The sequence below is a fragment of the Ambystoma mexicanum genome, chromosome 4p (genome assembly GCF_040938575.1).
Source record: "Ambystoma mexicanum isolate Mex_15411 chromosome 4p, UKY_AmexF1_1, whole genome shotgun sequence".
Classification (NCBI taxonomy): domain Eukaryota; kingdom Metazoa; phylum Chordata; class Amphibia; order Caudata; family Ambystomatidae; genus Ambystoma; species Ambystoma mexicanum.
In genome coordinates, this window is record NC_090927.1 from 359,119,287 (window position 1) to 359,134,073 (window position 14,787).

Sequence of the window (14,787 nt, forward strand, 5' to 3'; positions counted from 1 at the left end):
GGTATGCCATTCCAGATCGCGATTCATCCCATTATATAAAATAATGCACCATGTTAAATAGACATATGGATTCATATATTCCTTTATAATTATTATACAGAGGTTGTAAAGACTTAATACAAATACAAATGTTCAAGGTGAAAAGCACTATCAGCTAGCTGGATGTTAAACAATATGTATGGCATATTATGTTCATTATGTAAATCAGGCAAATGTGGAAATGTATGTGCAGAAATTGCACATACCAGTGATTTATATATCCTAGTGTCTGTGCTGGTGAGCCCGTCATTCTGAGATGGAAATTGAATTTTTGTCCAAATGTATTAGTGAGTTAAAAGCCAGCATTTGTAACACCCACCATAGGTCCTCCTCAATACAGACATTGCATTATTTGATTTGTCTAAGTGAGAGCAATTTGATGAACTGATTAGTAACATGATTCTACGTGAGGAATATGATGGTTTAGAAAGTTACAATTGTTTAATGTCAACATCTCTAAGATGACATCACATCAAATGGCAGGGAAACTGGGTGTATAAGTCACTCCCATTAGACTGCCCTCTTCATTAAAATGATCAATAGGTATGAAGGGGGTGGTTTAGTATGTCACTTGTGGATCCCTGTCCAATCACATACATTGACCAATTAGATGAAAGAAATTATATACATCTCTAAATGTATAGTGGTTTCTGGAGAAACACTTACTTGCTCACTCATGGATGGGGGGGAGAAGGATTAAAAGAGAATTGCTAACAGAAAGGAGGGTGAAATAGATTGCTTTCCTTCTTCAGTGGGAAAGGCCGCAGACAGGCCCAAATAAAGAAAGAAGGGAACCAGACTGGAAGGAAGTCGACACCACCTTGCTGGCTGATGTCCACCTGTATCACGAGAAGGGGGAGAATGAATTATTTAAGAGGGGGCCCACCTGTCTGTGAGACAGCCAAAACAAATACATATATAAGTATAATATTAAGGGGAAATAATCCTGAGGTGAGGCATACTCTAAATGGGAATAGATTGAATCTCAGCACTTTTTATTAGTTAAAGTGCTGAGTAGGGCGGGGTATGTAAATTGACTAGACATACTGAGAAATTAATACATATTTTAAACGTGTATGTGCATCTGCAATGATAGATTTGATAGTCTAGGGACTATGGTGTGTATACTGAGAGACCCTCTACCCCTTTCTCTGTGTAATGGTCAGAAGTATTCTGGGAGTCAAAAGGATATCTCATTGGGTGCATACCTAGAAAAATTATGTAAATGAAAGCAATTCCCAGGTAGCCTCATCAAGCAGAGCTCTGTTACTGGTGCTGATCATTCAAGACTAAACGTAGTACATTGAAAATGAGAAGGGTACACTCTTACACTGTAATGCAATAGAAGCACTATTTAAGGGAATCTAGTGAACCAACATTTTGAACTGAAATGTTTTCTATTTAAAAGTAAACTACAAGCAGGAAGGTCAAGTAGCGGGCATTTCAGTTGAGTTTTCTAGAAAACTGTTTGCAATTCTGACATGTCAATTTAGTAAGGGGGGTATGTATTTTCAAAAAAGGGGAAGTAGAGAGACTTAGACAGGCAGGGATATTCTGATTCAGTTTTGTTTTATCAAATGAAAGCTTTATCCATGGTCCTCATTCATTTTTCAATCCATAGTGTATGGGCGCTCATTGTGTGTGTGTTTAAAAAAAAAAAGTCTATTCAAGTAAATGTAGCATAGGAAAGTGAAGTGAACAGTGTATGGATGATTATTTATTATAAGTAAAGACAAGACCATGGCTACAGTGCCAGCGGTGTGGGCTGCACTCCCAAAAACCACGTAATGGTCTGTAGTATTCTTGATTAATTTAGAAGAAAGAAATGGCACTATCCAAAACAAACACCAAAGGATGTGACAACCTTCTACTGAACACACCAAAACGAGAAAGTCCAGATCTGTTTTTTGTGACAACATATTCTATACAAAGTCGGAAAATTAAGCAAAGTATCCTAAATCGGTGAAGCATCTTGATGAGTGATACCAGAACGAATGACCTTTTTCCACGCCCACCAGCATTTGCCTACCAGAAAAGCAACAATCTTCGTGATATGTTAGTTACCACCCGAGACTGAACAACACTCTAACAGACAGATAAACATCCAGGAAGCTTTCCATGCCTCAACTGTGGAAACTGTAACAACATTATTATGGGTTCAACAGCGTTGCACCCAGGAACTTGTGAGAAAATCCAACTGAGACATCATGCCACATGCCTATCTGAAAATATCATTTATGGCATCAGATGCCCATGTGGGATCTACTATGTTGGCGAAACATCGAGCAAATTAAGACTAGAAATCAAGAGCACAAATCCTATATTAGGACCAACAACAAGCATCAGCGGTCGCCAGACATTTTACAGAGAAGTGACACTCTGTGTCACAACTGCGATTTATGGTGCTAGAACCAATACAAACGAAAAGTTACAGCACAGACATAAAAAAAGATGAGCCCAAAAAGAGGCTTTCTGGATTGAGAGATTAGATGCTCTTTCTCCTGGCGGAATCAATGAGGAATTTGATTTGAGTTGTTTTCTATGAAACTATCTATGCACAATGACATATGCAGCTGTACAGAATTAGCAACGGGAAGAGTTCTAGCATCTATATTCTGATTTTGTCAGTAATGAATTACCCACATCCTAGCAGCTTTCTGGATTGAGAGATTAGATACTCTTTCTCCTGGTGGAATTCATGAGTAATTTTATTTTATTTGTTCTCTATGAAACTACCTATGCACAATGACAAAAGCAGCTATAAGGAATTAACAACGCAAAGAGATCTAGTATCCAGTTTTTTCAGTAACTATTCATAGCGTAATCATAAAACAATTCGCTCCCATGAAGTTAATTTGATTTCATGCTTTACACATTGTGAAGTTAAGAATAGCTTGCAAAGAACCTGCGCTACTTTACACCATACACCATCATAAAAAGTTGCCAACCGATTGGAATACAGCATGAGCATTCACACACTATGATTTCACCTTACACCAGAATATAACACTTATATCCTAAGCTACCTCATACTAGAGTTTGCAACATTAACAGTGACTCATGCACAAGACAGGTTCCAATTTAGTACAATTACTATGTTTCCGTGTCTATCACAGACATACTAACTAGGACGGCTGTTCATTGCACTATACGAATGGAACGGCATTGTGCAAACATTATGACGCCCACTCGCACTGAGTAATTGAGCCCAAATACTGTAACTCGATATATTTCTGTACAGACCACCGACATACACGATAAAGATATTGTGGCAGGCTGAGTAGATAAGAATGTGTTTATACATATTAACAGAAGACTATCGTTTTTGGGATTCACAAAAATAAAAGATAGCCTCCTTTTGTGAAACTCAATGTAGATTAGAGGCTCATCATGACCTTTCCAAAATGGCTGACCACGCCCGGCATTCACAAGCATTCCAGTTACCATGGTAACGCTTTGTACTGTAGATTAACTACCGCTTCCTACAATGCACCCCTGCAGCGTTCGAAGAGGATACACGGATCACTTTCCCTTGTAAGATGCATGACAGATCATAACAGTTACACGAGTATAAGCTTGCTGATCTCTTTAATATTAGCATGACGTAAGTTCTGACCACTCGATTTACGTTTTCAAGCAGTAACCTTGCCATAGTGGGAGTCCGTGCAAACACGAGGAATGCCACTTTTCCAACACAATCTTCTATAATTGCAAGTTGTACAATGAACAGGTAACAGACTAATGCAGATGTAGAACACCCACATTTGTAGAATACTGCACGCTAACATAGAGTGACATTATGATTATAATTTTGCAGAGACATTGATGTTATGATCACAATCAGGTCAGTTCAGTTCACAAAGCTATAAGTCTGTATAGAGAATAATGGCACACAGCCTTCAACCTCCGTTAACACAAATGTGTTTTTCTTCTTTCTTCTTTTTTTCTATCAATGCAATGCTATGTTACGTACATTGTTTTACTTGTCCCATTCTAAACAAATGCATGCTGGCACTCTGTTTGATATAAATGTTACATCACTGATGTGTAAATGCACTGTGCACCAATTGAATATTAATTTGGGCGCTAACATTGTGGATCATATGAACATTTGGTTTACAACTATAATTATTTGACCCAATGAATAGACAGCACTGGCACTGAAGAAGGACATTACTGTCCAAAATGCATAGGCCCTGGATCTAATATGCATCTGCTGACTACTGATGAAATTATCTTCTAAAATGAATTGCAAATAAATGAATTTTGAGGAATCAGAATCTTGGAAGTTATATATCTTTCTTCTAAATTAATCAGGAATACTACACACCACTATGTGGTTTTTGGAAGGGCAGCCCACTCTGTTGGCTCTGTAGCCAAGGTCTTATCTTTGCTTGTATTTGGAGTGCTTTTCACAGAGGAACCTTTTCAGTGGGTTTGCACCCCACACAGATTAAATAATTGAATTTAAATCTCTAACAAAGTGAACAGAAGAATAGAGGTTGTGCACACTTATCATCCTTTAGTCATTCTTCATTATAGTCATCATTAACATTGGATTTCAAAGGTGTATAATTGAAAAGAAATTCATACGCAAGTATAATATTAAGGGGGAAATAATCCTGAGGTGAGTGATACTAAGAGGAATAGATTAAACCCCAGCCCATGTCATTTGTAAGTACTGAGGAGAGGGGGCATATAAATTGACTATACAGCCTGAGAAATTAGGGAATATTTCAGAAATGCACGTGTTTCTTGATTTATATTTGTTAGACTTTGTCCTACGGTGTGCATACTGGGAGTTTTCCTGATGCCTTCTCTTTGTAATGATCAAACACAGATTAAGTATTCTGGGAGCTAGACAGACATCTCACTGTGTGAATACTGTAAGGAATCGGGAGTAAGACTCTAACACAAGGGCATTGTGTTGATTGCTATAGAATTTTATTAACACAAAATAAGTTGGAAAATGGCCTATCTCGCCCTACTCTATGAGGGGTTTCCCTGCCTCAATCAAACTAAGGATGTCAATTGTTAGAATGTGCAAAAGCGAAACAGTTCTCTGTCCTGTGTCTGAAATCCTAACCTAACCCTTACATGTTAAACTTATTATAACATGAAAAGCGGGTATAGTCTCTCAAGTAAGCAATTCTGGTGCTCTACACAGCTTCAATACAATGTTCCAAAGTGAAAAGGTGTAAAAAGAAACAAGTAATTAAAGTTTGTCAATCCTCAGAAGGGAACCTCCCTTCCCCTGAGTTTTTTGACACAAAGACAGTTCTTTTCTCAAAGACTTACAGTTCTCCCGTCTAGGGGGTATGGTTCCCTTCTTCTGGATTTCCTCTTCTTCTCAAGGGACACTCTATTGCTCCTTGCCTTCTTAATTCAAATACAATTTTCGTCCAGAGGGTAGTGATCCTTTCCCTTGGATTTCACACACTCAAGATGCCCCTTGTTGCTTCTGACTTTCCCAGTTCAAACATAATTTCGGTCCAGAGGGTATTGCTTTCTTGTTCTGTATTCCGCACACTCAAGAGGCACTCTGTTGCTTCTTGCTTTCACAGTTCAAACACCATTTCTGTCCAGAGGGTCTTGCTTCCTTCTCCTGGATTCCTCACACACGAGAGGCACTCTGATGCTTCTTGCTTTCACAGTTCAAACACAACCTCTGTCCAGAGGGTATTGTTCCCTTCCCCTTCCAATTACGTTGCTGGTATACTCTCCTGCCAGGGCGTCCACTTCATACACTTTGGGGGCGGGTCCCAGGCTCGCAGGTACACTGCCTCGTATACTCTTCTGCCAGAGCTTTTACTTTACACACTTTGGGTGTGAGTCCCAGACTCGCAATTGTCAATGCCTGGTTCACTTCCATACCAGGACTTCTCAGATTGTCCCATCTCTTCATTTTTTGATGCCTACTGTTTTCTGACTCTGTTTCCCTTTCAGTATGGCATCAGGTCTGAGACCTCTTCCTAAGCATTTGTGGTTTTCTCCAGTAATGTCCCGGGAGAACGGCTTCCCTGTTCGGATCTCCCAAACCTTCATATACTGTTTCTTTGGGTACTGTAAAGGCATCATGAATGAGACACAGATAATGCACTGAAATTTTGGGCACCAAACCTTTATTTAAAAGGTTGGAAAAAGGCCTATCTTGCTCTAAACTAAGGTGGGAGTTCCCTACCTAAATAAAACCAAGGATGGTCAGTGTAAGGGAGTCCAAAGAAAATGTCTGTGTCCAAAACCTATACTTGCCCTCACATCTATTTGTATAGAATGTGTAGGGATGTCAGCCTCAAATGATAAGTGTTTAAATGAAAGTTCTGAGCTTTGTCCAGCTCTTGGTCAAAAGCTTTCCCTTCCCCACGGTTCAAATAGTTCACAGTTCCAAAAAAGGGGTTCACTTCCCCAAGCATTCAAGACTTTCAACAGTTTGAACACAACACAATTCCTTGGGATCCTTCCCAGCTCTTCTGTCTTGGTTATCTTTCACCAATTTCATAGAGTTCAACTCCTTACTTTCGAATTGCACATGGTTTCCTTTTAGAATCGAGCATAAACTTCTTTGTGGTGGGCTTTTCCATAAAGTGGTGTATTCGATCTAGGCGCAGTTGTTGGACCACATGGTCACCCCATTACAGGTCATGCAACTGACATACTGTGGTCTTTTATATCCTTATGACTCTTTCCAGTGCTTGCACAGTTCCTGTGATTCCTCAAAAAACCTTTCATTCATAACAGTATTCAACCGTGCTTGCTTTCATGTAAATCGGTATCCAATATACTTGTTTTCATCAAATTGCTTGCTTTCATTTAAATCAGTATTCAGTAACTTCCATATAAGTCTTACATGGTTGCATGCCGTCTTGGTGTCCCCTTCTCTAGGCTAACTCACTGTTCGGTGATTACGGTGTTCCAGCGAGGCTTCCGGCTGTCACAAACTCTCTCTCGCTTGTGCAGCTCCTCACTTTGTCTCAACTCGGCTCTGTTCGCTCACACCAACTATGCATCTCTCGAAGCTCGGGCCTCACTCAGAGGCTTCTCCTGCTAACGCCGGTTCCACTTGCGTACTCTGCCTCCGGCCTCCAGCTTTCGTTAGCCACGCTTACCGCTACATGCACTCTGCATCTTCTCTGGTTCCTCAAGCACTTTGTCCGCCATGTGACCTTCCTGCAGTGGTCTGCTCTTGCACAACAGTCCCGATCCTGCTTCCACAGCTGCTTCCATGTTCTTCAATCTTCGTGCTTTTAAACCTCCAACCAAGCTGATTGGTCAAAAAAAACAGTAGACTGCTCATTGCTGGCTTGGGAGGTATGTATTACTCTTGGTTGCCTCCTCCTCCTCCCAGTACCTAACTGCTGTTTGTTTGTGTGTGTATCAATAAAGAGAGCCTGTGTGTTTCTAGTTGGTCTCTTCCTCGTCTCAAATAACTTGTGTGTTTTAGGGAATGATTTACAGGGAAAATAGGGAAGGGAATGACAACAGCCTATAAAGGCCTGGGGGACATTGGACTCATGGTGAAAGGGAAATGGGACATACCATGTCTCACCTAAGGGTGCCTCATCCCCTCTCCCCAAGTCTCCTACACCCAGGTGATCCTCCCTCGCATATCCACCTCCAGGGTCACGATCCGATAGCGATGGCCTTTTCCAGTCCAGGGCGAAGGATATATTGGGGAAAGAAGTGAGGACGCCCTCAGATTCTTCAATTTACAGCATACACTTTTAACCGCCCCGGCGTACCAATCCCTCATACGTGTGCTCACCGGTTCTCAAGGGCGGTTTCAGGTTTCTTCATGTCCTCCGACTACATTCTGCTGTTGGGTCTGGCAGATGCCTTGCTTGCCTCCCGGTCTCCGCCATGCCTTTAACTTTCTCTGGTAGCCCTCCCGGCTTTCAACGTCTCTGCTGCAGACCTCAGTCTCTTGGGCTTCTCGTGACTGCGTCTTCAGCCTCCTCCCGACTCCACAATACTGGCTGCTTCTTCTGGCTATACCGACCCGTGTCAAGAGCAATGAGTCTCTCGCCATCTTGACTCTTTCTGGTTTTAAACACTGCACCAACTTCTCGTTTCAACTAACAACCAGAGTGCTCCATATTGCTGCCCTAATCTTCCTTGTCTCAGCCTTCTTGTAAGGAGAGTAGCAAAAAGGCTCACAGTCTTTATAAAGCAGATGGGCTGGCTCTATATTGTATTGTTACATATGGGTCAGAGAGTAAGTATTATGGCCCGAATGAAAGGGGGGACACCAGGGTTTGGCCCATGGGGGTTACCTCCCCCCATATGGTTCTCCCTCAGGCAGCCACCCCTAGGGTCGGGAATTAGGTAGCGACTGCCCTTCTCTGGCTACATGGGAAGAGGGTTTCCCTACTGAGGGAGTGGCGACATCACTAGATTCAATACACTACATAGAAGAATAAGGTAATTGAAGTAATTTCCTGGTTACATCACCAAGCATAATTCTTTTAGAAGCGCAGTACGACTCAAGACAAGTGAGTAAGTATTGTTAACTGCTACCCATTTCCCCTCTTGTAGCTGCCTATTGAAAATGAGAAATGTACACTTTTACACATTAATCCAATAGAAAAAGCACTGGAGGGAGTTCAGCAACCTACGCTTCGATTTTGTAAATTATTCACATGTGGGAATCTTAAGTAGCTTGTCTTGCATTTGGGTTTTCTAGAACGCTGTTCGAAATTCTGATATGTTCATTGAGTGCAGAGGATGTTTATTTGCAATGAATAAGAAGTAGACAGATTTAGATAGCAGGGATGTTCTGATTAATTTAGTTTCCTGTAAAAAAAGAAATGTTATCGCAGGCCCTCATGCACTGTTCAATGCAGGGTGGATGCGTGCTCCGGATAAATAAAATGTACACATGGTGTTTTACAAAAGTCTATTCAAGTAAATGTAGCCTAGACAAGTGATGCAACCAGTTTATTGCCCATTTCTATTTTTTAAATTAATAAATAGACCTGTGCAACCCTTTGTGTTTCTTGTCCCAAAGGGGGAGGGAGGTTGTAGGGAATCAATATTGTTAAATCAGCAGTCCCTGGCTTATATAAAAAAAGAGCTTTATTTAAGAAATGAAAATGGTGCAGGCTTGATTTGAAGAGTGTGGAAAATAAGATGACTCTTGATCAAAAAACATACAGTGCTTTATGTAGTTAGATGCTGTTTGCTAGCACTACATTGCAGCAACATATAAATTGTGACGGGGAGGGAGCCCGACCCAGACCTCCCTTTGGTGCCCCGGCCTCCCTTGGGTGCCTGGATGTGGGCAGGCCCCCTCACCACCCCTTCTTGCCAGCACCGGTGGCAGCCTCCAAGCCGCAGAAAAAGCGCTGCCGCCATCCGGGATGACGTAGGAAGACTGCAGGACAGTCCAGTAGCAGATGACGCCAGAGGCGCGAGGAAGAGGCGGCATCCCTGCCATGGGGTGTCGCAACCGGCACTACACTGGCTGCAGGACGCAGCAAAGGTAGATGCGGCACCAAGGGGTGCGGCATCCTTCACAACACCGGCTGTCTGCTGGAGACTGTAGCCAAAACGAAGCCACCACTAGCCCACCAGGGATTTCTAATAAATGAATAAAGGTCCCACAAAGGCATTATCCACTATACCACCAGGGATATTATATGTATTACTATTAATTTCAAAGGCCTACAGGCCTTAGAGCTTAAAGGAGTCCAGCATCCCAGAACCCCAGCAGGGTCCATGTTGAAAAAGGGGCAGGTTTACCAGCCCTTTTAAGCCCTCCAATGGCATTCCCCTGCCACACCCCTTGGAGGCAGGTAAGTGATTGGACGGGATAAGTAGCCAAACATGGGAGGGGATGGGGTATTTAAGGAGGTGTGTGAAAGTGTGGGCTAGTTGGGTGAGGCCAGGAGACAGTGGAGGACGTCTGAGAGACCAGTGAAGGCGGGAGCGACAGGAGTGCAGGTGCTATTATTAAGTAGGGTGTCTGTGGAGTGTTTGTGTGAGAGAGGGGAGAGTGTGAGTAGCAGAGCTAAAGTAGTGACAGTGGAATAGGAGTAGGGACTGAGGTAGTAGTAGTAGTAAGAAGTGAAGGTAGTAGGTGGCTGGAGTAGCGAGGCAAGAATATAAGTGGTAGAGTGATAGTCGGCAGTAGAGGGTGAGCAGGGCACCATATCCCTGGATTCAGTAACAGTGAGAGCGGTGTACAGGGCACCATATCCCAGAGTGTCTTGGAGCAGTAAATGTAGTAGAGGGGTAGTGATAGTAGTGGAGTAGGAACAGTAGTGGAGGGAGAGAAGCAAGAGCGACAGTGAGCAGGTGAATAGGAGTAGCTATTGGCATTGAGTGTGATAGAAACTATAACAAGGGGAATAACTAGGGGTGGGAGAGAAGAGTGAGAGGAAGGAGGGGAAAGGAAAAACCTGAGGTAGAGGGATAGCTGGAGCGGTAGTAAAGAATAGGAGTGGGTAAGGAAGTAAGATCTTAGGGTGGATGAGGAAAGGCAGGGTAGGGAACTCTGGGCTGGGAGGTGGGACCAGTCCTGGGGATGTCGAGAGAGGAAAGGGCCGCCTCTAGCACCAATATTCTCATCCCCCTTAGACCCTTAAGAACCAGAAGAGAAACACAGCCATTCTAACAATTAAGTTAAATAAACACCCTTAGAATTTTCCAAAGAGTCAGCATGGTTATTTGTGGCTGGCCACCCCATCACAAAGTAAAGATATAAAACAGATGTCTGTAAAGTAATCTGAGCTCGATCCCTGCGGGAGGGTTTCAAAGTACATGAATTGTGTGAGGATTGCATCTTATGGGTAATTCACCTTTTTCCTCTATCAACTATGGTATAGTCCATTGAGTGAAAGTGAGTGAAATGAGTGTATGCCAGGAAGGAAGAACCGAGAGTTTTCGCTGCCTCTCCGCCCACATAAAAATGAATGCATGCAGACATGCACTCCGATCCTCTGCACAGAGTGCAGATCGGCATGGAGCGTGATTGCCGCCGTACTTCCTGCTCCATGCAGGGAACCCAATTCATAATGGTAATGTCTGAAAATTGCAATAAAGATTGTTTTCATGTGGTTACACACATCCATGCCACATTATTTAAAATGAGGGTGTTTGTGTGTACGCCTTTGAGTGATCTTGCACATCTTAATCTTCCTATGTAGAAGAATATCTTGTGCACAATAAAAGTACATTTCCTGCATCTAGCATGGCCATCCTCAGAATATTGCTTGTCATTTAAGTAAATAATGGATTAGTTGCAGTCCAATAACGTTTGATGATGCTCAACTTTGGTATCCCAGTGACACCAGAAAACACTTAAGATCAATCTATTTTTTACATATCGCAAGAAACATGTGCCATTTCCTTGCTCTTTACTAACACCTTTATAAAGAACATTCTAAAGCAAAGCATTGAATAGAATAGGTTTGTGAAGATCAATGCATATTATTATAACACGAAATGACAGAGGTGAAACATATTATTTATTTCCATTTCAGGTCATATTCACAACTTGTTTCAATATTCTGATTTGATAACGGCGGGGAAATTGACAAGTGGCAGGAAAACACTACCTTTATTCTGACTGTGAATATTATCACATGCTTTTTTCCAGCTGAGCCAGAAGAAGCTGCTGTTCTTACTAGATGGTCTAGGTTCTCTCCAATACCAAAACATTCACTCATTCAGCTTATTGTCGGCTGTACAAACTAACCAGTAAGCTTCAGACAGATTGAGATGTGTGCACATAGACGTATGCTTGCCTATAGTGCTAGCCTAGATGCACATAGTTTTATCTTTGACCACATAATAGGTTTGGGGATCCACTCAGATGGTGCCAGCTTGCATTCAGTAGGTACTAGGAGGGAGTATATTGCTATAATTAATAGTCGCCATGAGGAACAGTTGATCTAATTCCTGAATCTGCTCCTTTTTATGCTAAACTCGCCGATTTCTAAGCAAAGGAAATAATGGACATCCTGGCTTTAGGCATACTTGCTTCCAGGAACTTCCTAATTCCTTCAAACTTAAGGCTGAATCACACATCTTATTTTTTATGTTTCTTTGCTGTTGCACATTCAGTTTTGTTTGTCGTCTTCTTGACAATTTTAAGTGACAGTGTGTTTCTATATAACTGTCCAATCATAATAAATTATACTGTGCACGTAATAACTAATTGTTAGTATGAGCCCAACAACTATAAATATGTTTTATTTGGATTTCTCCATTTACATATACATGGCACCAAGAAAACATCAACATTTCACCAATCTCTCCTAATACCTTTAAAACCATCATAGTAAATTTACTTTGCTTTAAAAAGATCTGCCCCTTTAAGATACTACACCAAAATGCATTATATACCTCATTGCTCTTCGACATGTCCTTATGGTCTAAGCCAGATCCTGCCAAGGTCTAAAAAGACAAATCAAAAGAAAATGTGTCAGATCTCCTTCATGCCACATGTGAAATTTGCACTTGGTTTCCCCATTTTTCCATGGAGTTCGTTAGTATGATCAGTTTCTCCATCATGTAATAATTAGATTTGTGATTAAAATTGCATTGGGCTAAGAAGGATAATACAGAACCCCCTCTGTTGTTTAACTGTATGACAACGATACATTGCGTTATTGAAACATTCCAGATGTGTTGTTTTAAATCCGCCTTCCACAATTAGTGCACTTTTTACATTGGCCAAGCACTTGTTTTTTTTCTAAGTAGACCATTATTACAGTTAACCTGTCTATCCTATCAAGGTAAAAGTCAACATTTGCTTGCCCCAGTGTAGTTCTTTCTTAATATGCAATCGCATGATTACTTCTTTGTAAGTAAAGAAATATTTATTTTTGTTTTCAATTTTTATTCACAACCTTTTTTGCATGTTTGTCATCTAGACCCTATTCTGATTGACACCAGCATGAATGTGGTGAGCATTCAGTGGAACTATTGTGGCAGTGTTTTAGCTGTGGCCGGCTCTCAGAAGGCCTCCAACTTGGACAAAGATGTGAACACTGTGCAATTCTACACACCGTTTGGAGAGGTAAAGCGCATATTGATCTAGAAAATTGTGAAGAGGTTTGGAGAGGGAAACTTCATCATATCCTCAATCCAATGACAAGCTCTTTTTGACTGGTTCTTCAGCTTTTATGTATGTGGTGCTCCTCATATATTCCCTCTGACACACTATTGATTGCATTTTTTCCAGCATCTGCGCACCTTGAAAGTTCCTGGAAAACAGATGGCAGCAATATCTTGGGAAGGAGGAGGACTAAGAGTCGGACTAGCTGTTGATTCTTTTATATATTTTGCAAATATTAGACCAGATTACAAGGTAAGCATTTCTCAAATAATTGACAATCAGTGTTTTGATTTCTGCCTGTGTGCAGTTCATTGGCAGTTGGAAGCAGTGTCTTCACTTGTTAAGTATTTATTTTAATTTCATTTTTTTGTACATCTTTATTTTATGTTGTTTTTTAGATCATCCTAAAGCTAATGTGATTGATGACCACATATCAAAGCAGCTTTTTTGATTAAGTAGTGAATATATACATTCTTTAGAAGTCCTAGAAACCTAAATGATACAATATTTTTCTCATGGAAAATCCATAGAAATGCTTCAGTGTTCTAACTGCTGGGGTTAATCATTTTATGCACTTGGAACATTATTCTATCATATTATGGATATTCTGTGCCATTTCGGAAGGTGACCAACTATATACATAATTCTAATGGATTCCTTCCTCACACGGATTCCTCATCTATGATATTGTATCCCCAGCACAGCTGAACTTTGGACACTTTTACACTACCAGGGAATGCAGCGTGTCTCTGTGTTGGCTCCACCCGACACTCGTAGGTGCCATGCACCGGACATAGCATTGAGGCTAGTATATATCGAGGCACCGCTCCCCAAAACCTCAGTTCCTTTTTTCTGTGCACTCGGTTCGCTTCAGGAATACCTCTACTTCAAAGTGTTGCGAAATACCTACTCTTGCCAAGGCCACAGGCTTCAAGCACTGCACAGATTGTAAAAAAAACAAATGTCAGTCTCCCCCCAGAGGATCTGTCTATACTGCCTGTGGAAGGAACACAACCACCAGCACCAGTGCTCTCTGGAGTGTGCAGCAAAACAATTTACCTTTTTACTCAAGGAAAAGGGCGACAAAATATCTGGTTTGAGGTCACAGCGTTGTGTGGAGGTCGAAAGACCTTTCCCCGGTTTGAGTGGAAAGAAGAAGCACTCCAAGACGTCCCATTCACTAAGCAGTTGCTCTTAATACCATTCTTCTTCATCTTCGAAGAAGGGTAAACCCCACTCCATGGATTCCCTTGAAGTGGTTCTGTTTCCCACACAATCCTCCACCCCGGAGGAATGGAACGTCTTCAGGCTGAAGATGCTTGGCCTATTCGCCAAGGCTCTAATGCCAGTGACTTCAGACCGGCACCAACGGTGCTACCAGGGGCCACTGTGTTTGGACCTACCGGCCCGGGTCCTGTGAAGGACTGTGACTGCATGCCCAAGGGCTCAGCACCAGCTCCTATGGGCAAGGACCTATCCCTTTGTCGACGGATTCTACCGTCAGGCATCCATCAATCCGTGCCAGTGCCAGCAGCCTCTACCTTGGCATTATTAGTGCAGACTGTTGCCAGGCTCATCTGCAGTATGCCCCGCTCCAAATGGGAGCATTTATGTCAAAGATGGGTGTAATATTAGAAGGGGAGGGTTCATATGCACTTAGGATTTGAGTGACTTCTTGAAGGAACTCA

General features: G+C 41.9%; 1 protein-coding gene across 2 annotated transcripts in view; it reads left to right on the forward strand.

Moving 5' to 3' along the window:
• The window catches only part of WDR35 (WD repeat domain 35), a 1,418,193-nt gene that overhangs the window by 425,273 nt on the left and 978,133 nt on the right, over positions 1 to 14,787 (forward strand). For both annotated transcript variants that reach the window (XM_069605912.1, XM_069605913.1), the window contains 2 exons: positions 12,915 to 13,060; positions 13,226 to 13,351. In XM_069605912.1, coding sequence (XP_069462013.1) covers positions 12,915 to 13,060; positions 13,226 to 13,351 — 272 coding nt within the window. The remainder of the gene's footprint in view (positions 1 to 12,914; positions 13,061 to 13,225; positions 13,352 to 14,787) is intronic.